A 14,197-nucleotide genomic window follows, 5' to 3' on the forward strand; every position below is an offset into this window, starting at 1 on the left:
GAATGGAATGCTGTTTGCATTCCACACTCCAGTAATGTGTGCTAGCAGCAGCAGCAGCAGCAATGGACAGTGGGGGTTTGGGAGAGGCATCATTCTTTAAAGAAAAGGAAAATGGGAAAAGACTCATTCACAGCCAAGAAGTACACATCAAAAATGCAAAATGTTGTTCATTTTCTTTAAATTCAATGACCCTTAGGTGCTAAACGGTGGACTTAAATCACATTATTTGAATGGGACACAAGCAAACTTAATCTTGCCTGGATTATAGCAAAGAAATACAAAGGTTCTGTAAGAGAGACTAATTTAAACACAACAGCAATAAATAACTCCAGTGCTGTGTTCAATTGCCTTAAATGAACCAAGCTATATGAGACAAGACAGAATAGAAAGAACAGTGAACAACAACAAAATGAAGTCCAGTCTGGGATGACGCTCGTACTGCAGGCTGCCATTATCCTACATATAATCTATACGTTAAAGCAGGGAAGCCACAGGACAGCTGAAAATGACTGGGAAAATAATACTATAAAACAGGACTAAAATCCCCCCAACCTATCCTTCCCCTTTGCAGTGCTATACTCCCCTCAGTCTGTGGCTGTTTTAGTCAACCAGTCCGCCCAATGCTGAATCAGAGTCTGTGTCTGAGCCCTGTTTGTTCACAACGCCATCCTCTTCTGCTTATATGTAAAACTCTGATTTTACAAACTAAATGAGAATAAGTGAAGCAAAATTTCCTCATCGACTTGTACTTAAATATTATTTTCGGATGTACTGGGTTATCCCAAACGACCTTGCAAAGTAGCTTACCGCATTCTGAAGAAGGTATTCTAAACAGACGGAGGGTCTGACAGCTGCTGACACTCACCTCGAACTAGGGTGCCATCTTGCTCCACTCCCCCCCCAAGTCTTTCTTGTTGTGTGCATTATATGTCTTTAGTTATGCATTTCAAAGACAATTTAGATCTCATTTTCCTCCCTCTGTTTGCCCTCTCTTGTGCCACATAATTGCAAAAGCCACCTATTACATTGCAGAATTGGCTACAATTTTCGGAAGCCAAATCCTGTGAATTCATCAGATCAAAAAGCAAAGCGGTCGTGGTAAAAATGAATCTTGAAAAGGACAAACAGTGTTATTTTGACACCCATGACAGCTGATAAATAAGCAAACAGCAGAAATATTTAATGATACCTTCCTTCAGGATTCTCAGCACTGCCAGAGATGTCTAGAAAATGAAAAGCCAAAACCCCCTCAAATTCTGATATACACACAACATAATGGCACTGATGTTTCCCTCCATTATTTTACCTTCACTGCATTGGATACAAGTGATTCGTTGGACAGACGTAAACAAGCTTAAGAAAAGTGACATGAATAAGAAATGCTTATTCCATATTCAGAAAGCAAGAGCCTATATTTGGATTGAGGCATGGCTGTAGAAAAAACCAACAAAACAAATTAAGCTTGTCATCATTTATTCCATTTATGTGAACTAACAGCTGCCAATAGCCAACATTTCACTGTGTTCAAGAAATGTCAGTCAATATAATTTCCACTGAATATGACAAGTAAACAATTATTAATAAACAATTTGTCTCATTAAAGCTCTGACCATATTCTAAATGTTATAAATAGAAGCATCTGTTCTATTAATAGCAGAAACATTTAAGAAAACTCTTCAAGCTTATTTTCAAAACAAATGATTTTTTAAAATATACTTTCTATTAAAATGACTTATTTTTACATGCTGTATTTTTTTAAAATAGCACTTGGATCTGATTCATATTTCTGTTTGAAAGACAGAGTACAACATTAAAGAAATAAATTGAAAATAGATATATTGACACTATCCCTGAAATTCTCTAGAATGCTCATTATTCAAAAATATATTCCTTACTTGTTTATTGCATGTATAAGCTTCCGGCAACCTAGTTGATGACTGAACATATGATTGTTACCAGATGACCAACAAAGAAATCAAACTGATACATTATTGAAAGCATAAGTAGGAGAAAGTCTATTGTCTTTGGTAAAATAAGGCTAGGTGTAGATGATGATAGAGACCCAAAACTGTTAATATCAAAACACGCTGAAACAAGGTGCGAAAATATAATTTAAATATCATTCCTGAAGAATTAAAGCCCATGTAAAGAACAGATCTCCTTTAGTAAACTCAACTAAATGGACCTAGAAGAACAGAAATTAGAAATATTATTAGGCAAAAATGAAAGAAGACTATTCCTACAATAAAGAAAGGAAAGGAAAGACCTTGATGGATGACTCATGAAACTGTCAAAATTTTTAACAATAGATTAAAACCAAAAAGTAAAGTAAAGGTGAATAGAAATAGGGTCAGAATTCTGAATACAACGTGTCAGAAATTTGCACATACAGTCCAAGCTAACAATTGCTCTTTTCAAAGAAACAGATGGACAATGTGAAGGAAAAAACAAATATATCTTATATTAGATCTAAGAAATCAAAGGAAATTTAGATCTAGTCAAGTGTGTTAGAAATTCAATGGGGAATGTATTCCTGTTCAGGATAAAATAAAGAGAGGACAGAAACTAAGGAACTATACAGAAGAGATGAAAGGATGAGAGATTTCTTTGAAGATAATCCCTTTATGAAGAACCTGCAGTTTCAGAAAGTGAAGTGAAAGATACTCCTGAAATACTTGGAAAAAAACAAATGAGCAGAAATAAAATGAATAGAACTATTTTAAGCTACAATGCTGGATCTATTAAAACCTAAAAAGTAATAAACCAAAAACTATGAAAAACAAAATAGTGATCTAAAGACTGGAAAATATATCCCAATCTAAAGAAAGAATACCCCAAAGATTGCACAGCTATAGGGCCATTGCACTAACTTCCCATGCAAGCACAGTAATGCTCAAGATTTCACAACAAAGACTTTTACCACATACAGAGCAAGAAATGCCAAAATTGGATTCAGGAAGAGGAGATACTAGTGATCATATCAATATAGTCATATTCAAATGTAAACTGGCTACTGGGGTGGGCCAAAGACTTTAGAAAGAGGATCAGTTTGTGTTTTATAGTTTTGATAATATTCATGTACTGTCCAGTCAATTTTGACTCATGAGAACCATTTCCAGGGTTTTCTAGGTAGCAAATACTCAGAAGTGGTTTACCATTCCCTTCTTCTGGTGATGCCCTGGGACTGTGCAGCTTGCCCAAGGCCACAGACACTAGCTCTGCTTGCAGGACTGCATGGGAGATGTGTCACACACTCAAGACGTCTACAGTCAATGAATATTTAGAATGTTTTACTTGTGAACCTGGTATTTCTTTTCCTTAATTTCATTCTGTTTCTATATGTCTGACAAAGTGGACCTGCCCATGAAAGCTCACCTTGAAATATAATAGTCTTTAAGGCGCTACATGTTTTTGTCCTTCTTTTGTTTTGTTTCCTTGGATTTTGCCTGATAAATAGAAGGATGTGTCCCTGAAGTCCAAGATAAAAACCATTCACACTCCTGTACTTTTGATTACTATGTACAGATCCGAAAGTAGGATAATGAGGAAAGCGGACAGGGAGAAAAATCAATTCATTTCAAATGTGGTTTTTGAGGAGAGCTTAAGGAGGAACCATGGTCTGCTAGGAAGACAAATAAGTGTGTTCTAGATCAAAGCAAGCATGAACTTTCACTAAAATTCAAAAATAAGCAGAAGACAAGATACACTGGAAAAGACATTCCTTTAGAAGAAGGCGGCAATGGGAAGTGCTGCTTTCATAAAGTATGAAGCAAGGGGGGAAGTAGGAGATCAAACACAAGAAGAATTGGCACACACACAAAAGACATGATCTTTAGTTAATAGGATTAATGACAGCACCTTTGGGAAGGCATTCATTCTTATCATTACCATCCCTCAGAAGTGGCTTGATAGCACATAGAAACAAAACAATTAAAAAAAAAAAACACCTTTCCATGGTCATGTTTCTAAAGTATTTCAAACTTAAAAGATCTTGGTGAGCAGACACAGCTTTACAAATAAGGAATATTTTAGGGGTAAGAAGTCATCTTGGATCACAGCCTGCTTTGGAAATACAGCTTGACTCTGTGAGTGCAAAAGCATCTCCCCCCCCCTCCCCGAGGGTAGTCACAAAGGGCCTTTATCAGTTTCCACATGGTCATTTACCCTCTACCTCCCTTTAGGATGGCGGTGGTGGGGTGGGGCAGTGTGTCCAAACTGCCTCATTTCAGAGGGCCTTTGATTCTGCGGAAATTCAGCTGCCATCTGACTGTCTATCTGTCTAGTCCCTGTGCTCAGAGGCTCACTTCAATGTACAATTAATTCACGAATTGTTCATACACCACTGAGTTCAAACAGCATTTCCTCGCAGGTAGGTTTATACAGAATTCAAACCTAATTGTATTATTGTCATGTTTGAATACATAGTTGTTTTGCTTCTTATTGCCTTGGGTGTTTCGCATAGGAAGTATGGATTTTTTTAAAAAACCAAACAAATAGAAAGGAAGAAGTGATTTAAAGCAGAATTTGCTTCAAGGGCAAAATTCTAGCATTAGAAAATGTGCAGCAGTTAAGCACAGCCAAGCTGAAATCCAGTCGCACTGTTGCGGAAGAGACATCAACTTCTGGAGGCAAAATGTGTTGCACACCGAGATGCTGACTTGGCCACAGGTAATTTCTACAGAGATGTCATTTTTTTGGGGGGGTCAAAACCAGAAGTCACGAGATGGCTTGGCAAAACCCACAGCAAAACTGGCTTGTCCCAGGGCATGAGGGCCTTTTGCATCAAAAGCAGGGACATCCTGGGGCACATGGAGGGACTGGTGGCCCTGGTGACCCACGGGCTATATTTTGCCCATGCCTCCAAGGGAAGCAGAAGACTGTGCCCAAGGGGTTGAATAAAGGAAAGAAGGCACTGTCAAGTAGGTGTCTTGAGGAGCAGGTATAGCAGAACAATGATGGGAGCAGGAGGGGCAGGTGAGCCCTTTGCTAGAGCAGGAAAAGTTTAGACAAATGAGACTGAGTGAAATAGGCGCATAAGGCACACACATGCTGAGGCCTAAAGGTAGAGACAAATACTGTGGCAAAGGTGGGAACCTTTAAAGGCGAAGATTAGCAGTTTATTCTGGCTTGGGAAATGGACAGCAAGCCACCAAAGTGTTTTGAGTAAAGTTACTTAGCAATAGCACTCATAGCATCATACAGAGTCCTATGTTGAAATCCTATTGTGTAGCTCTGCCTAGGCCCTCAGCAGTGGCAGACTGCTGGTGAGTAAAGGTCTTCTTTTGCCGTTCTGGGGTGCGCATGGCAAATATACAACATGACAAAGAGCTCCAAGCAACACGTTCTTCCTCCTCCTCTTCTTTTCTCTTCCCATTTGTTTTACCTTGAACAATCAGCTGTAAAAAAAACCCTGTACTTCTCCCGTCTCGTGATGTGACCAAATATCCTAGCCTTCTGTATCGTGTGTGTTCTATGATTTCTTGGTTATTATTAATTTACTTCTTCCTTGGTCCAAGAAACTCTTACCATCCTGCAATAAATCAATGTTTCAAGTGCTTATATCTTTTTTTTTTCACAGCAGCCTGCATTAAAAACTCTGTGCCATACGGCAAAACCAGGAATATGTAACATAGTCCTATACAACAGTTTTAAGTTTTTGTTGGAGATTCATCATCTTAAGGAAGCTGCTATGAAAAGGCAGGTACCATAATTCATTTCAACAGCTAACACGGAACAGAAAGCAGGAGGGAGCACACAAGAATGGGAAGTACTGAATAAAACAAGGAGGAAATGGTAGAAAAAGAGACCGCTCAAGAAATAGTTTGCGGATAAAGACATAACATTCCCGTAGCTCATATGCTGCTTTAAACTGCACAGCAGGGAAGGCCATTATGAAGAAAAGGCAATTTCTAATTCTTCCAAAACTTTGCATGGCTGATGCATGACTGCATTTATTGGAAGGACTGATAACCTGAACTAATATCTTCAGAAATCCCAATTTAATTCCCTCTTCCTAAGTATTCCACGTAACTTACTGGGAAAAAGGGAAAGTTAAAATTGTATCAGATGGCCTGTTGGCATGGAAGCAACGTCATCCAAGCCCACAGCAGTGCCGGAAGGGTAAAAGCTTAAATTCAGTCACACCACAGGGCGAAGGGACAGGCAGCTCAGAAGTGCCTCGTTTAAAGGAGAAAAGAAGTGAAAAAATGAAAATGGAAAGCGAGGGAACAATAGCAGATGTACAGGGAGAGACAGTCAAAGCAATGAAGGTTAATATATATATATTTTCTAAAAAGGACGACGACAATAATTTCTGCCTGATTTGAAATCTACTGTGGACAAAGCCACAGGCACCAATTGTACCTACATGTCAAGCCTTGACATTCCTATTAGCAAAGGTGCCCAAGGGCTGATACAGGTTTTAGCAGGACACTTATTTTACAAGGGGTTGAGCGGTAGGAGAGGGGAGAGAGAACTGCCAAACTTTTCCAGTGGGAGGCTTTAAAAAAGATGCATTCTGAAAAGCAGCAGGAAAGCAAGAGATGAGGAAGAGCAGGAACAAGAACTGAGACAGTAGGGAGAAAATTGGAAAGAATGAAAGAGAACAAAGGGGCTGACAGGCAAAAGCTAGGAGTCAGAGGTGTTCCTCTAGCTTAGAAAACAGAAAGCAATTCTTTCCACGGGAAAAAAAGGAGCAAGGGCAAGTGGATAATATTAAATAAAAGAGAAAAGATGAAACAGTAAAACAAAGGAGCAGATAAAAGAAGATCAGAATATTAAATAAAATTAAGACAGATTTTTAAAAATGCATAGAATATACATGGTCAAATGATCAAATACATCAGTTCCTTTGATTATTTTGCCATAGAAAGTATAGTAAGGCAGGGCAACTGAAACTAATGTTTTTTAGATGATTATATTAACAAGGCTGAAAAAAAGAGATCTACTCAAGGGTTTCACCCCCTTGTCTCCACTCTATTACCCCTAGATTCAGAATACAGCCATGCCCCGCTGGACGATTACCCCGCTCTACGACGAATCCACTTTACGTTGACGTTTTTGCAATCGCTTTTGCAACTGCAAAATGATGCTTTAAATGGGGTTTTTTCACTGTGCAATGATCGGTTCCTGCTTCGGGAACTGATTTTGGCTTTACGATGATCAGCAAACAGCTGATTGTCAGGTTTCAAAATGGCCACCAGCTGAAAAAAATGCCCCCCGCTGTTTTCTAGGATGGATTCCTCACTTTACAGGCACCGAAAATGGCCGCCGTATGGAGGATCTTCGCTGGATGAGTAGGTATTCAGCTCATTGGAACGCATTGAACGGTTTTCAATGCGTTTCAATGATTTTTTAAAATTTCGTTTGATGACGTTTTCGCTCTACAGCGATTTTGCTGGAACGACTTAACATCATCAAGCGAGGCACCACTGTACTAGATTCACTTTGCTATGGTAAACATAGTGACTACAGACATAAAAACCATCAACTTCCTACTAGTATTCTCTTCTGCACCACAATTCTGATGGATTTCTCAGGATTTTGAAACATATTTTCAGAGATGAATGAGGAAATCGTAGCACAGTCCAGTGATGGAAGGAGAGACATGAGTGGAAGAACTGCTTTGGATTCTTGTCAAAAGAAGACAGGCATGGCTAACTAGGTCCCACTGATTTCAACTGACCTAGTCAATACCTTATTAAGCCTGGATCTAGCTTACTGGCTCTTCCTGCCTAACTGTCTATTCATGGTGCACTTTATAGACGAACCGAGAAGCACTGGATCTGCATCTGTTTGTAGGTTGACGCCTATCCTCATCCCTTTCTCATTTCTACAATATTTCACTAAGAGTCACTTTTATCATGGGAAGGAGATTTTGTGCTACTCAGCCACAATGTGAAAGATGTTTAGATGCCATCTATATTCTCATGCTTATTGCAATGGTCTGACAGCTTGCTTAGGGAAAATGTATCCCAAACCCATAGTAGTCTATGCAAGGGAGGCCTTGGAGATGACACTATTCTGAATCCTCTCTCTTCTTGTTAGCTTCAAAGCACAGGGGCTTAAATGTCAAATCCTTTCAAATAACCAGCTGTTACAATACAAATACATTTTTAAAAAATGTTTACACTGTGATATTGATGTAAAATCACATACATACAAATTGTGGGTATCTGGAAAGGTGCACAGTTTTAAAGCAGTGATTAGGCTCCTCCCCTTTTTTGGGAGGGGGCGCCTAACCGAAACCTTTCAATTTTTATCGGAGGACAATTGACAGATTTGCTCATCCAGCTTCAGAACTTTGGGTTTTACACTCAAATTGTTATTAAACATGTGGATTTGATCCTTCAGTCTTTTTAAACAGGGTCCAAATCTTCAAAAGCCGCAAGGCAGGTGGGCACATGAGCTGAACGGCAACAACAGAAGCAGATGACATAATCATAAGCACACTTGTCATGTACAGCAACTGGTGGCTGAAAAGAAGATGCTCATCACCGCTTGCATAAAAAAGGCACCGTGGCAAACAAGCAAAGTTAGGGCTAACACAAAGTGAGCAGAGATATGAACCAAAATGCAAAGGTCTACCTTGCAAGTTTGGGGTTGAAGCTTTCTGAATAAACTTTCAAGGTGAATAGCTGAACCAGACTGAACAGGCTAGACTTGTTCACCATCCCAAACCGAGAAAACGCATTCATTTTATGCTGTTTCATTCCCTAACATTATTAGAGGTATATCCTTGTCTTTCTTATTAAATTGCATTATAAACTCTTCCATACAATTTTTTTTAAAAAACATTACCTTTGGATCCGCAGTGAGCAATTTGAATGCTTGATACACTTGTGCTTCCTTCACGCCTCCACCAAGATCTAGAAAATTGGCAGGCTTTCCACCATTAAGGGAAATTATATCACAGGTTGCCATAGCAAGCCCAGCGCCATTGACTGTAATTAAGAAAGTCAGATTGTTGAAATTTAAAATGCAGACTCTTACAAATGTAGAGTAAAAAAAAAAGCACTAATACCAAAATGGGGAGGGAGGGGGGGCAGGCAGGCAGGGGAAGAAAGGAAATAAAAGGCAATATAAAGAAGAAAGAGAAAATAGAGATTTTGCTTTAAGAATAAACTGTACACCAGACATCCAGTGATGTTTGCTTCCAAAGTTCTGGAGTTCCAACAGCAAATATAACAACAACATGCTGACAAGTCCATTCTAATTTTTGGAGATTCCCCCTCAGGTTTTTCTAGGAGCAAAAAAATTCTGATGTAGTTTCCTATTCCCTTCTTCAGGGGGCACCTTAGGACAGGGGAACGTGTCTAAAACTACACAGGGTGGTTGTTCCACCAGGAGGCACAATGGCACACCAGAAAGCAATGGAGCTGCCTGGGCAGGAACCCCTTGCCTGCCTGTCTGAATACTGACAGGCAGGGAGTCTCTCGCAAGACGATGGACAGACTTGGCTCAATACAGTATGAGCTTTTAAAGGAGCCTCATGGCCTGCGCCGTCCTCTTCCCTGCTTGACGAGTGACAAATCCTCCCACCCAGGATAAGAATGAAAGTAGCTGGTTGCTTCAGGGCCGCATGGGAATTTTTGACCTGCACCAAATTGGCTCTAGGCTGCAGGCAGTTTTTCGCCCATTCCATTCTTATTCCCAGGGATCACAAGGGAGCTAAATAGGTCACTGGCAGTATGGTTATGATGACGGATAGTGCTAGTTTCAGGTGAGTTCCAGAGTGGGCACCCAGAGGGTGCAAGGCATCCTTCCTCTCAGAATTGCATTAACAGAGGTCGGCTGAGGGGAAGGAAAACAGGGAGAACCCAGAGGACACTGGGCACTTAGGATCTAGAGACTTGCGTAGAGGGCAGCCCTGGGTACTCTGGGTGGATGGCCAAGATGGTGCTGGACAGTACGACAGCAACTTCTCAGGGTAGGAACTCCCAGGGACAAAGGTCTGGACCAGTTGGTCAAGAATGACAAAGGTTCCAGACCTGTTAGCACTACGGCAGGCCCTCTTGTAAAAAGGGGTAGTTAAAAATTTGAATAGTTAATAAAGTTTTGGCCCTAGTTTTAACCCATATTACCGTGTCTCGTCTCGTTATTTCGGGTTGGGCGGGCAATGGGAAATTAAACTCCTGACCCCTGGCTCCACAGCCAGGCATTCCAACTCAATGAGCTATCCAGCCAGCTCTATACTTTCACTGAAACGTAGCTTAGTTCACTGAGTTTAATTCAGAAATAATAGCAATTAGTAATCCTGTATTCATTGGTATTATACAATGCCAACAAGTTCAACCTCTGGGAGAAGCAATGCTTTTCACCTAAAAAAGAAAGTACAGTAATGTGGATGCTAAGTTAGCCTTCCACTCCTCCAACAGCTAAACCATTACTGGCTTCATTACTGACAAGCAGAAAGCAGAGAAGGGGGCTTTGAATTATGAACTGAGAGTACAGAGAATGTAGGACAGAAGAAGACAGCAAAAGTAGTGTCAGAGTGATAACATTGAACGGAGACTTGGAAGATCTGGGTTCGATCCTCCACTAAGCCATGAAACTCATGGGTGACTTTGGGTCACTCTTTCTCAACCGGACAACCCTAAGGGTTGTTACAATGAGAAGAGTCATTATTTATTTATTTATAAATAAATAAATTATAAATAAATTAATAAATAAATCGAACAAATAAATAAGAGTCAAGTGAACTGGATATAAATGTAGGAGAAAAATTATACGACAAGAATCCAGAAGGACATCACTGATATAAAAACATGCTTAAAAATGATTTTAATAGACTCAGCATTAGTCAAGGGCTCTTATAAAATGTAAAACACTGCAAATATTGTGTTGCATCTGCTGTAATTCTGAGCTATATTTCCTAACTAACTAACCAGTGCCACCTTACGAGCCACACTGGTGATTAGAGATACTCATTACCATGTTCCTGATTGTTATATATAGCCTGGGATTAATTTAGCCACCAATCGTTGTCATTGTTTACAGAACAATACTTCCTTGAAGGAGAACTAAATATCAGCAGAGGTCTTAAGGGTCATTGCCAGGTGTGAAATGCTGGATTATCAACAACTTGTGTCCAGGAAACAGTCTCTTTGTTTTGAGGCTATGTATAAATGTATAAATATTTGCTATGTAGTCCCTCTCTTATGTCACAGAAGCTCACATTAAAATACAGCAGTTAGTCTAAGGTGCAACAATGTTTTTGTCTTTATTTGTTTCTTTTGTTTTGGCCTCATTGGCCATACTACAGTGGTGCCTCGCACAACGAGTGCACCAAAGAACGACGAATCCGCACAACGGGGCCGTTCTAGCGATCGCAAATGCGATCGCACACCGACGGCCCCTATGGCTCAAAATCGCAGAGCGAAGGTCGGTAAGCGGTTCGCTTACCGACCTTCGCTTTGCGACCCGCCAATCAGCTGTTTGGCAGCTTCAAAATGGCCGCCGGAAGCCCCAAAATGGCTGTGCGCAGAGTTTTTGTGCCCTCGTTAAGCGAGGGGAGGGTGCGAAAATGGCTGACGGCCATCGGAGAAACATCGCTGTACGGTGAGTAAAGCTGCTATTGGAATGCATTAAACTAAGTTTAATGCGTTCCAATGGCTTTTTTTGATCCGTACAGCGATGTTTTCACACAGTGAGGGTTAATCCGGAATGGATTAACCTCGCTGTGCGAGGCACCACTGTATGTCCTATTCATAATAACAACAACCAAGTGCCATCAAATCAACTCTAACTTACTGCAACACTGTGATGACTGCCCACGTCACTCATGCCACTCGTGGTCATGAGCTGATTTGCATGAACCTATGAGAGGACTGGAGGGGGGGGGGTCAGCAGCTACATGAGGCTTGGCGGGAGAAAGAGGAGTCAGATAAGGGCTGGTTAGTCAGAGAGAGAGGGAACTGATACTGAGAGAGATGGTTAAGAAAATAGGTCGAGAAGGTGGTAATGATATAGCAAGAGAAAAGTATGTACTGAGAAAACTGTTGATGATTTGCTGGTGTATAATGTTTATCTGAGAAACCTCTCTTACTGTTTAATCTGCTTCACTTCAATAAATAAGTTCTGTTTCTGTTTACAAGACAAGTGTTCTGACAAACACCAGTTGTATTGTGGACTGAGGTAATCCACTGGTGGCAGTAAGAGGAAAACGCGACGCGACGTGAGCTTTTGTGACAGAAGGACAAGCAGAGGCCATAAGGGCGAATGCCACAAATGCTTTTCAGGGTTGTCAAAAATACTCAGAAATGGTTTACCCTTCCTTTCTTCTGGGGTGCCCTGGGACTATGCAGCTTGCCCAGGGCCACACAGGCTGGCTCTAGTTGCAGGAGGCACAGTGGGGCGTCGAACTTCCAACCTTTGGTTCCACAACCGGATCCTTAAACTACTGAGCTATTCAGCCAACATTCTATTCATGATATAGTTTTAACTGCTCTAGACCCACTAAACATAGCTTGAATTACTCTTATTTTAAGGACGTTTTCACATTTCTATGTTTCAAACTCACATATAACATCCAGGGGAATTAAGGACAAAAAGACTACCATTCAACCAAGAGCCAACCCTATGTTGTGTCTCCTTCATTTACCACTGGTGCCTTAATTCCCTTGGCAGTTTTATGGTCCATGTCTAATTTCATTAACCTTGGCATAAACCTAACACTCTGTAGTAAAATATTTTAAAAAATCGTCTTCCTTTTAACTAAATTCCCAATGGTCACTGTTCTGACAATGCTGCTTTGATTTTTTAATGAAAAATTTGCTGGCACCTCTGCTACATTAAATACTGCCTGTGTTGCGAATACTTTCACTCATCTGGGTGAGATAGAAGAAAACGGCTTGGCACATTAAAATGATGGCTTTTCTACAAAGCAGCCTTTTAAAAAAAGAGAAAGGCAATTCCGTATGGGCTCTGCTTAAAATGAAGAGAAACCCAGTATTCAGATGGGAAGTCTCTGACATATAATTTCATGGTACTACTGGTTGACTAAGCTACAAATCTTTTTAAATGTTAATTCCATTACGATTAAGACCTCAGTACCAAAGTGCCAAATTGGTTCTATCACAACCTCTGTATCTTGCAATTAAGTGAGGCAACCATAAATCTATGGACTATAAACTGAGCAGCAACAAAGTAATGTTGTTTTCTTACATGGGCTTTTATTTCCTGAATGGTATTTTTCTTCAACCCTCTTGCGCTAGGTTATTTTACAGCCCCAGAATCATGTCCAATTGCAGAGTCCACACAAAGCTAGAAAATGGACTCTATGGCATTAGCCCTATTCAGGTATTCAAAAAAGGGTTAGCTCGAAAGTGTATTTCAGAAATTCTCTGGACTGAAAAAAAACCCAAAACAGAATGAAATTTAAATTTTACCTAGGAAAAAGAAACCAAACACACAGTTGCAAGATGGAGGATACCTCACTTAGCAATACTAAGTGAGAAGGATCTTGGAATTATTTTAGATCACAAGCTGAATATGAGCCAACAGTGTGATGTGGCTACAAAAAAGACAAATGCCATTTTAGGCTTCATTAACAGAATTAGAGTCTCCAAATCCCATGAGGTATTTGTTCCCCTCTATTCAGCACTAGTTAGGTCTCATCTTGAGTACTGTGTCCAGTTCAAGAAGGATGGCAACAAAGTGGAACAAGTTCAGAAGAGAGCAACAAGGATGATCAGAAGGGAAAGACTGAAAGAACTGGGCATGTTTAACCTTGAAAAAAGAAGACAGAGAAGAGATATGATAGCAAACATCTGAAAGGCTGTCATATAGAGAAGGGGCAGGATCTGTTCTCTATCATCCCAGGATCTGTTCTCTATCATCCCAGAGTGCAGGACATGTAACAATGAGCTCAAGTTACACGAAGCCAGATTTTGATTGAATATCAAAAAAACTTCCTAACTGTTAGAGGAGTATGCTAATGGAAACAAATACCTTAAAAGGTGGTGAGTGCTCCAACACTGGAGGTATTCAAGAGAAATTTAGATAGCCACCTGTCAGATACCCTTTGATTTGCATTCCTGCATTGAGCAGGGGGTTGGATTCGATGGTCTCATAGGCCCTTTCCAACTTCATTTTTCTAAGATTCCATGATTCTATGACCCTTTCAGAAAGGAAACTGTAGAATACGTAGCATACCCATGTAATATAATTGGGCATCTCTGATGATAACACAGTGCTT

At 40.2% G+C, this 14,197-nt stretch overlaps 1 protein-coding gene across 2 annotated transcripts in view; it reads right to left on the reverse strand.

Annotated features, from left to right (window-relative positions):
* Positions 1-14,197, reverse strand: part of SUCLG2 (succinate-CoA ligase GDP-forming subunit beta) — a 286,835-nt gene that overhangs the window by 89,726 nt on the left and 182,912 nt on the right. For both annotated transcript variants that reach the window (XM_020801680.3, XM_020801681.3), the window contains exon 9: positions 8,800-8,942. In XM_020801680.3, coding sequence (XP_020657339.3) covers positions 8,800-8,942 — 143 coding nt within the window. The remainder of the gene's footprint in view (positions 1-8,799; positions 8,943-14,197) is intronic.

The sequence above is a fragment of the Pogona vitticeps genome, chromosome 2, assembly GCF_051106095.1.
Source record: "Pogona vitticeps strain Pit_001003342236 chromosome 2, PviZW2.1, whole genome shotgun sequence".
NCBI lineage: Eukaryota > Metazoa > Chordata > Lepidosauria > Squamata > Agamidae > Pogona > Pogona vitticeps.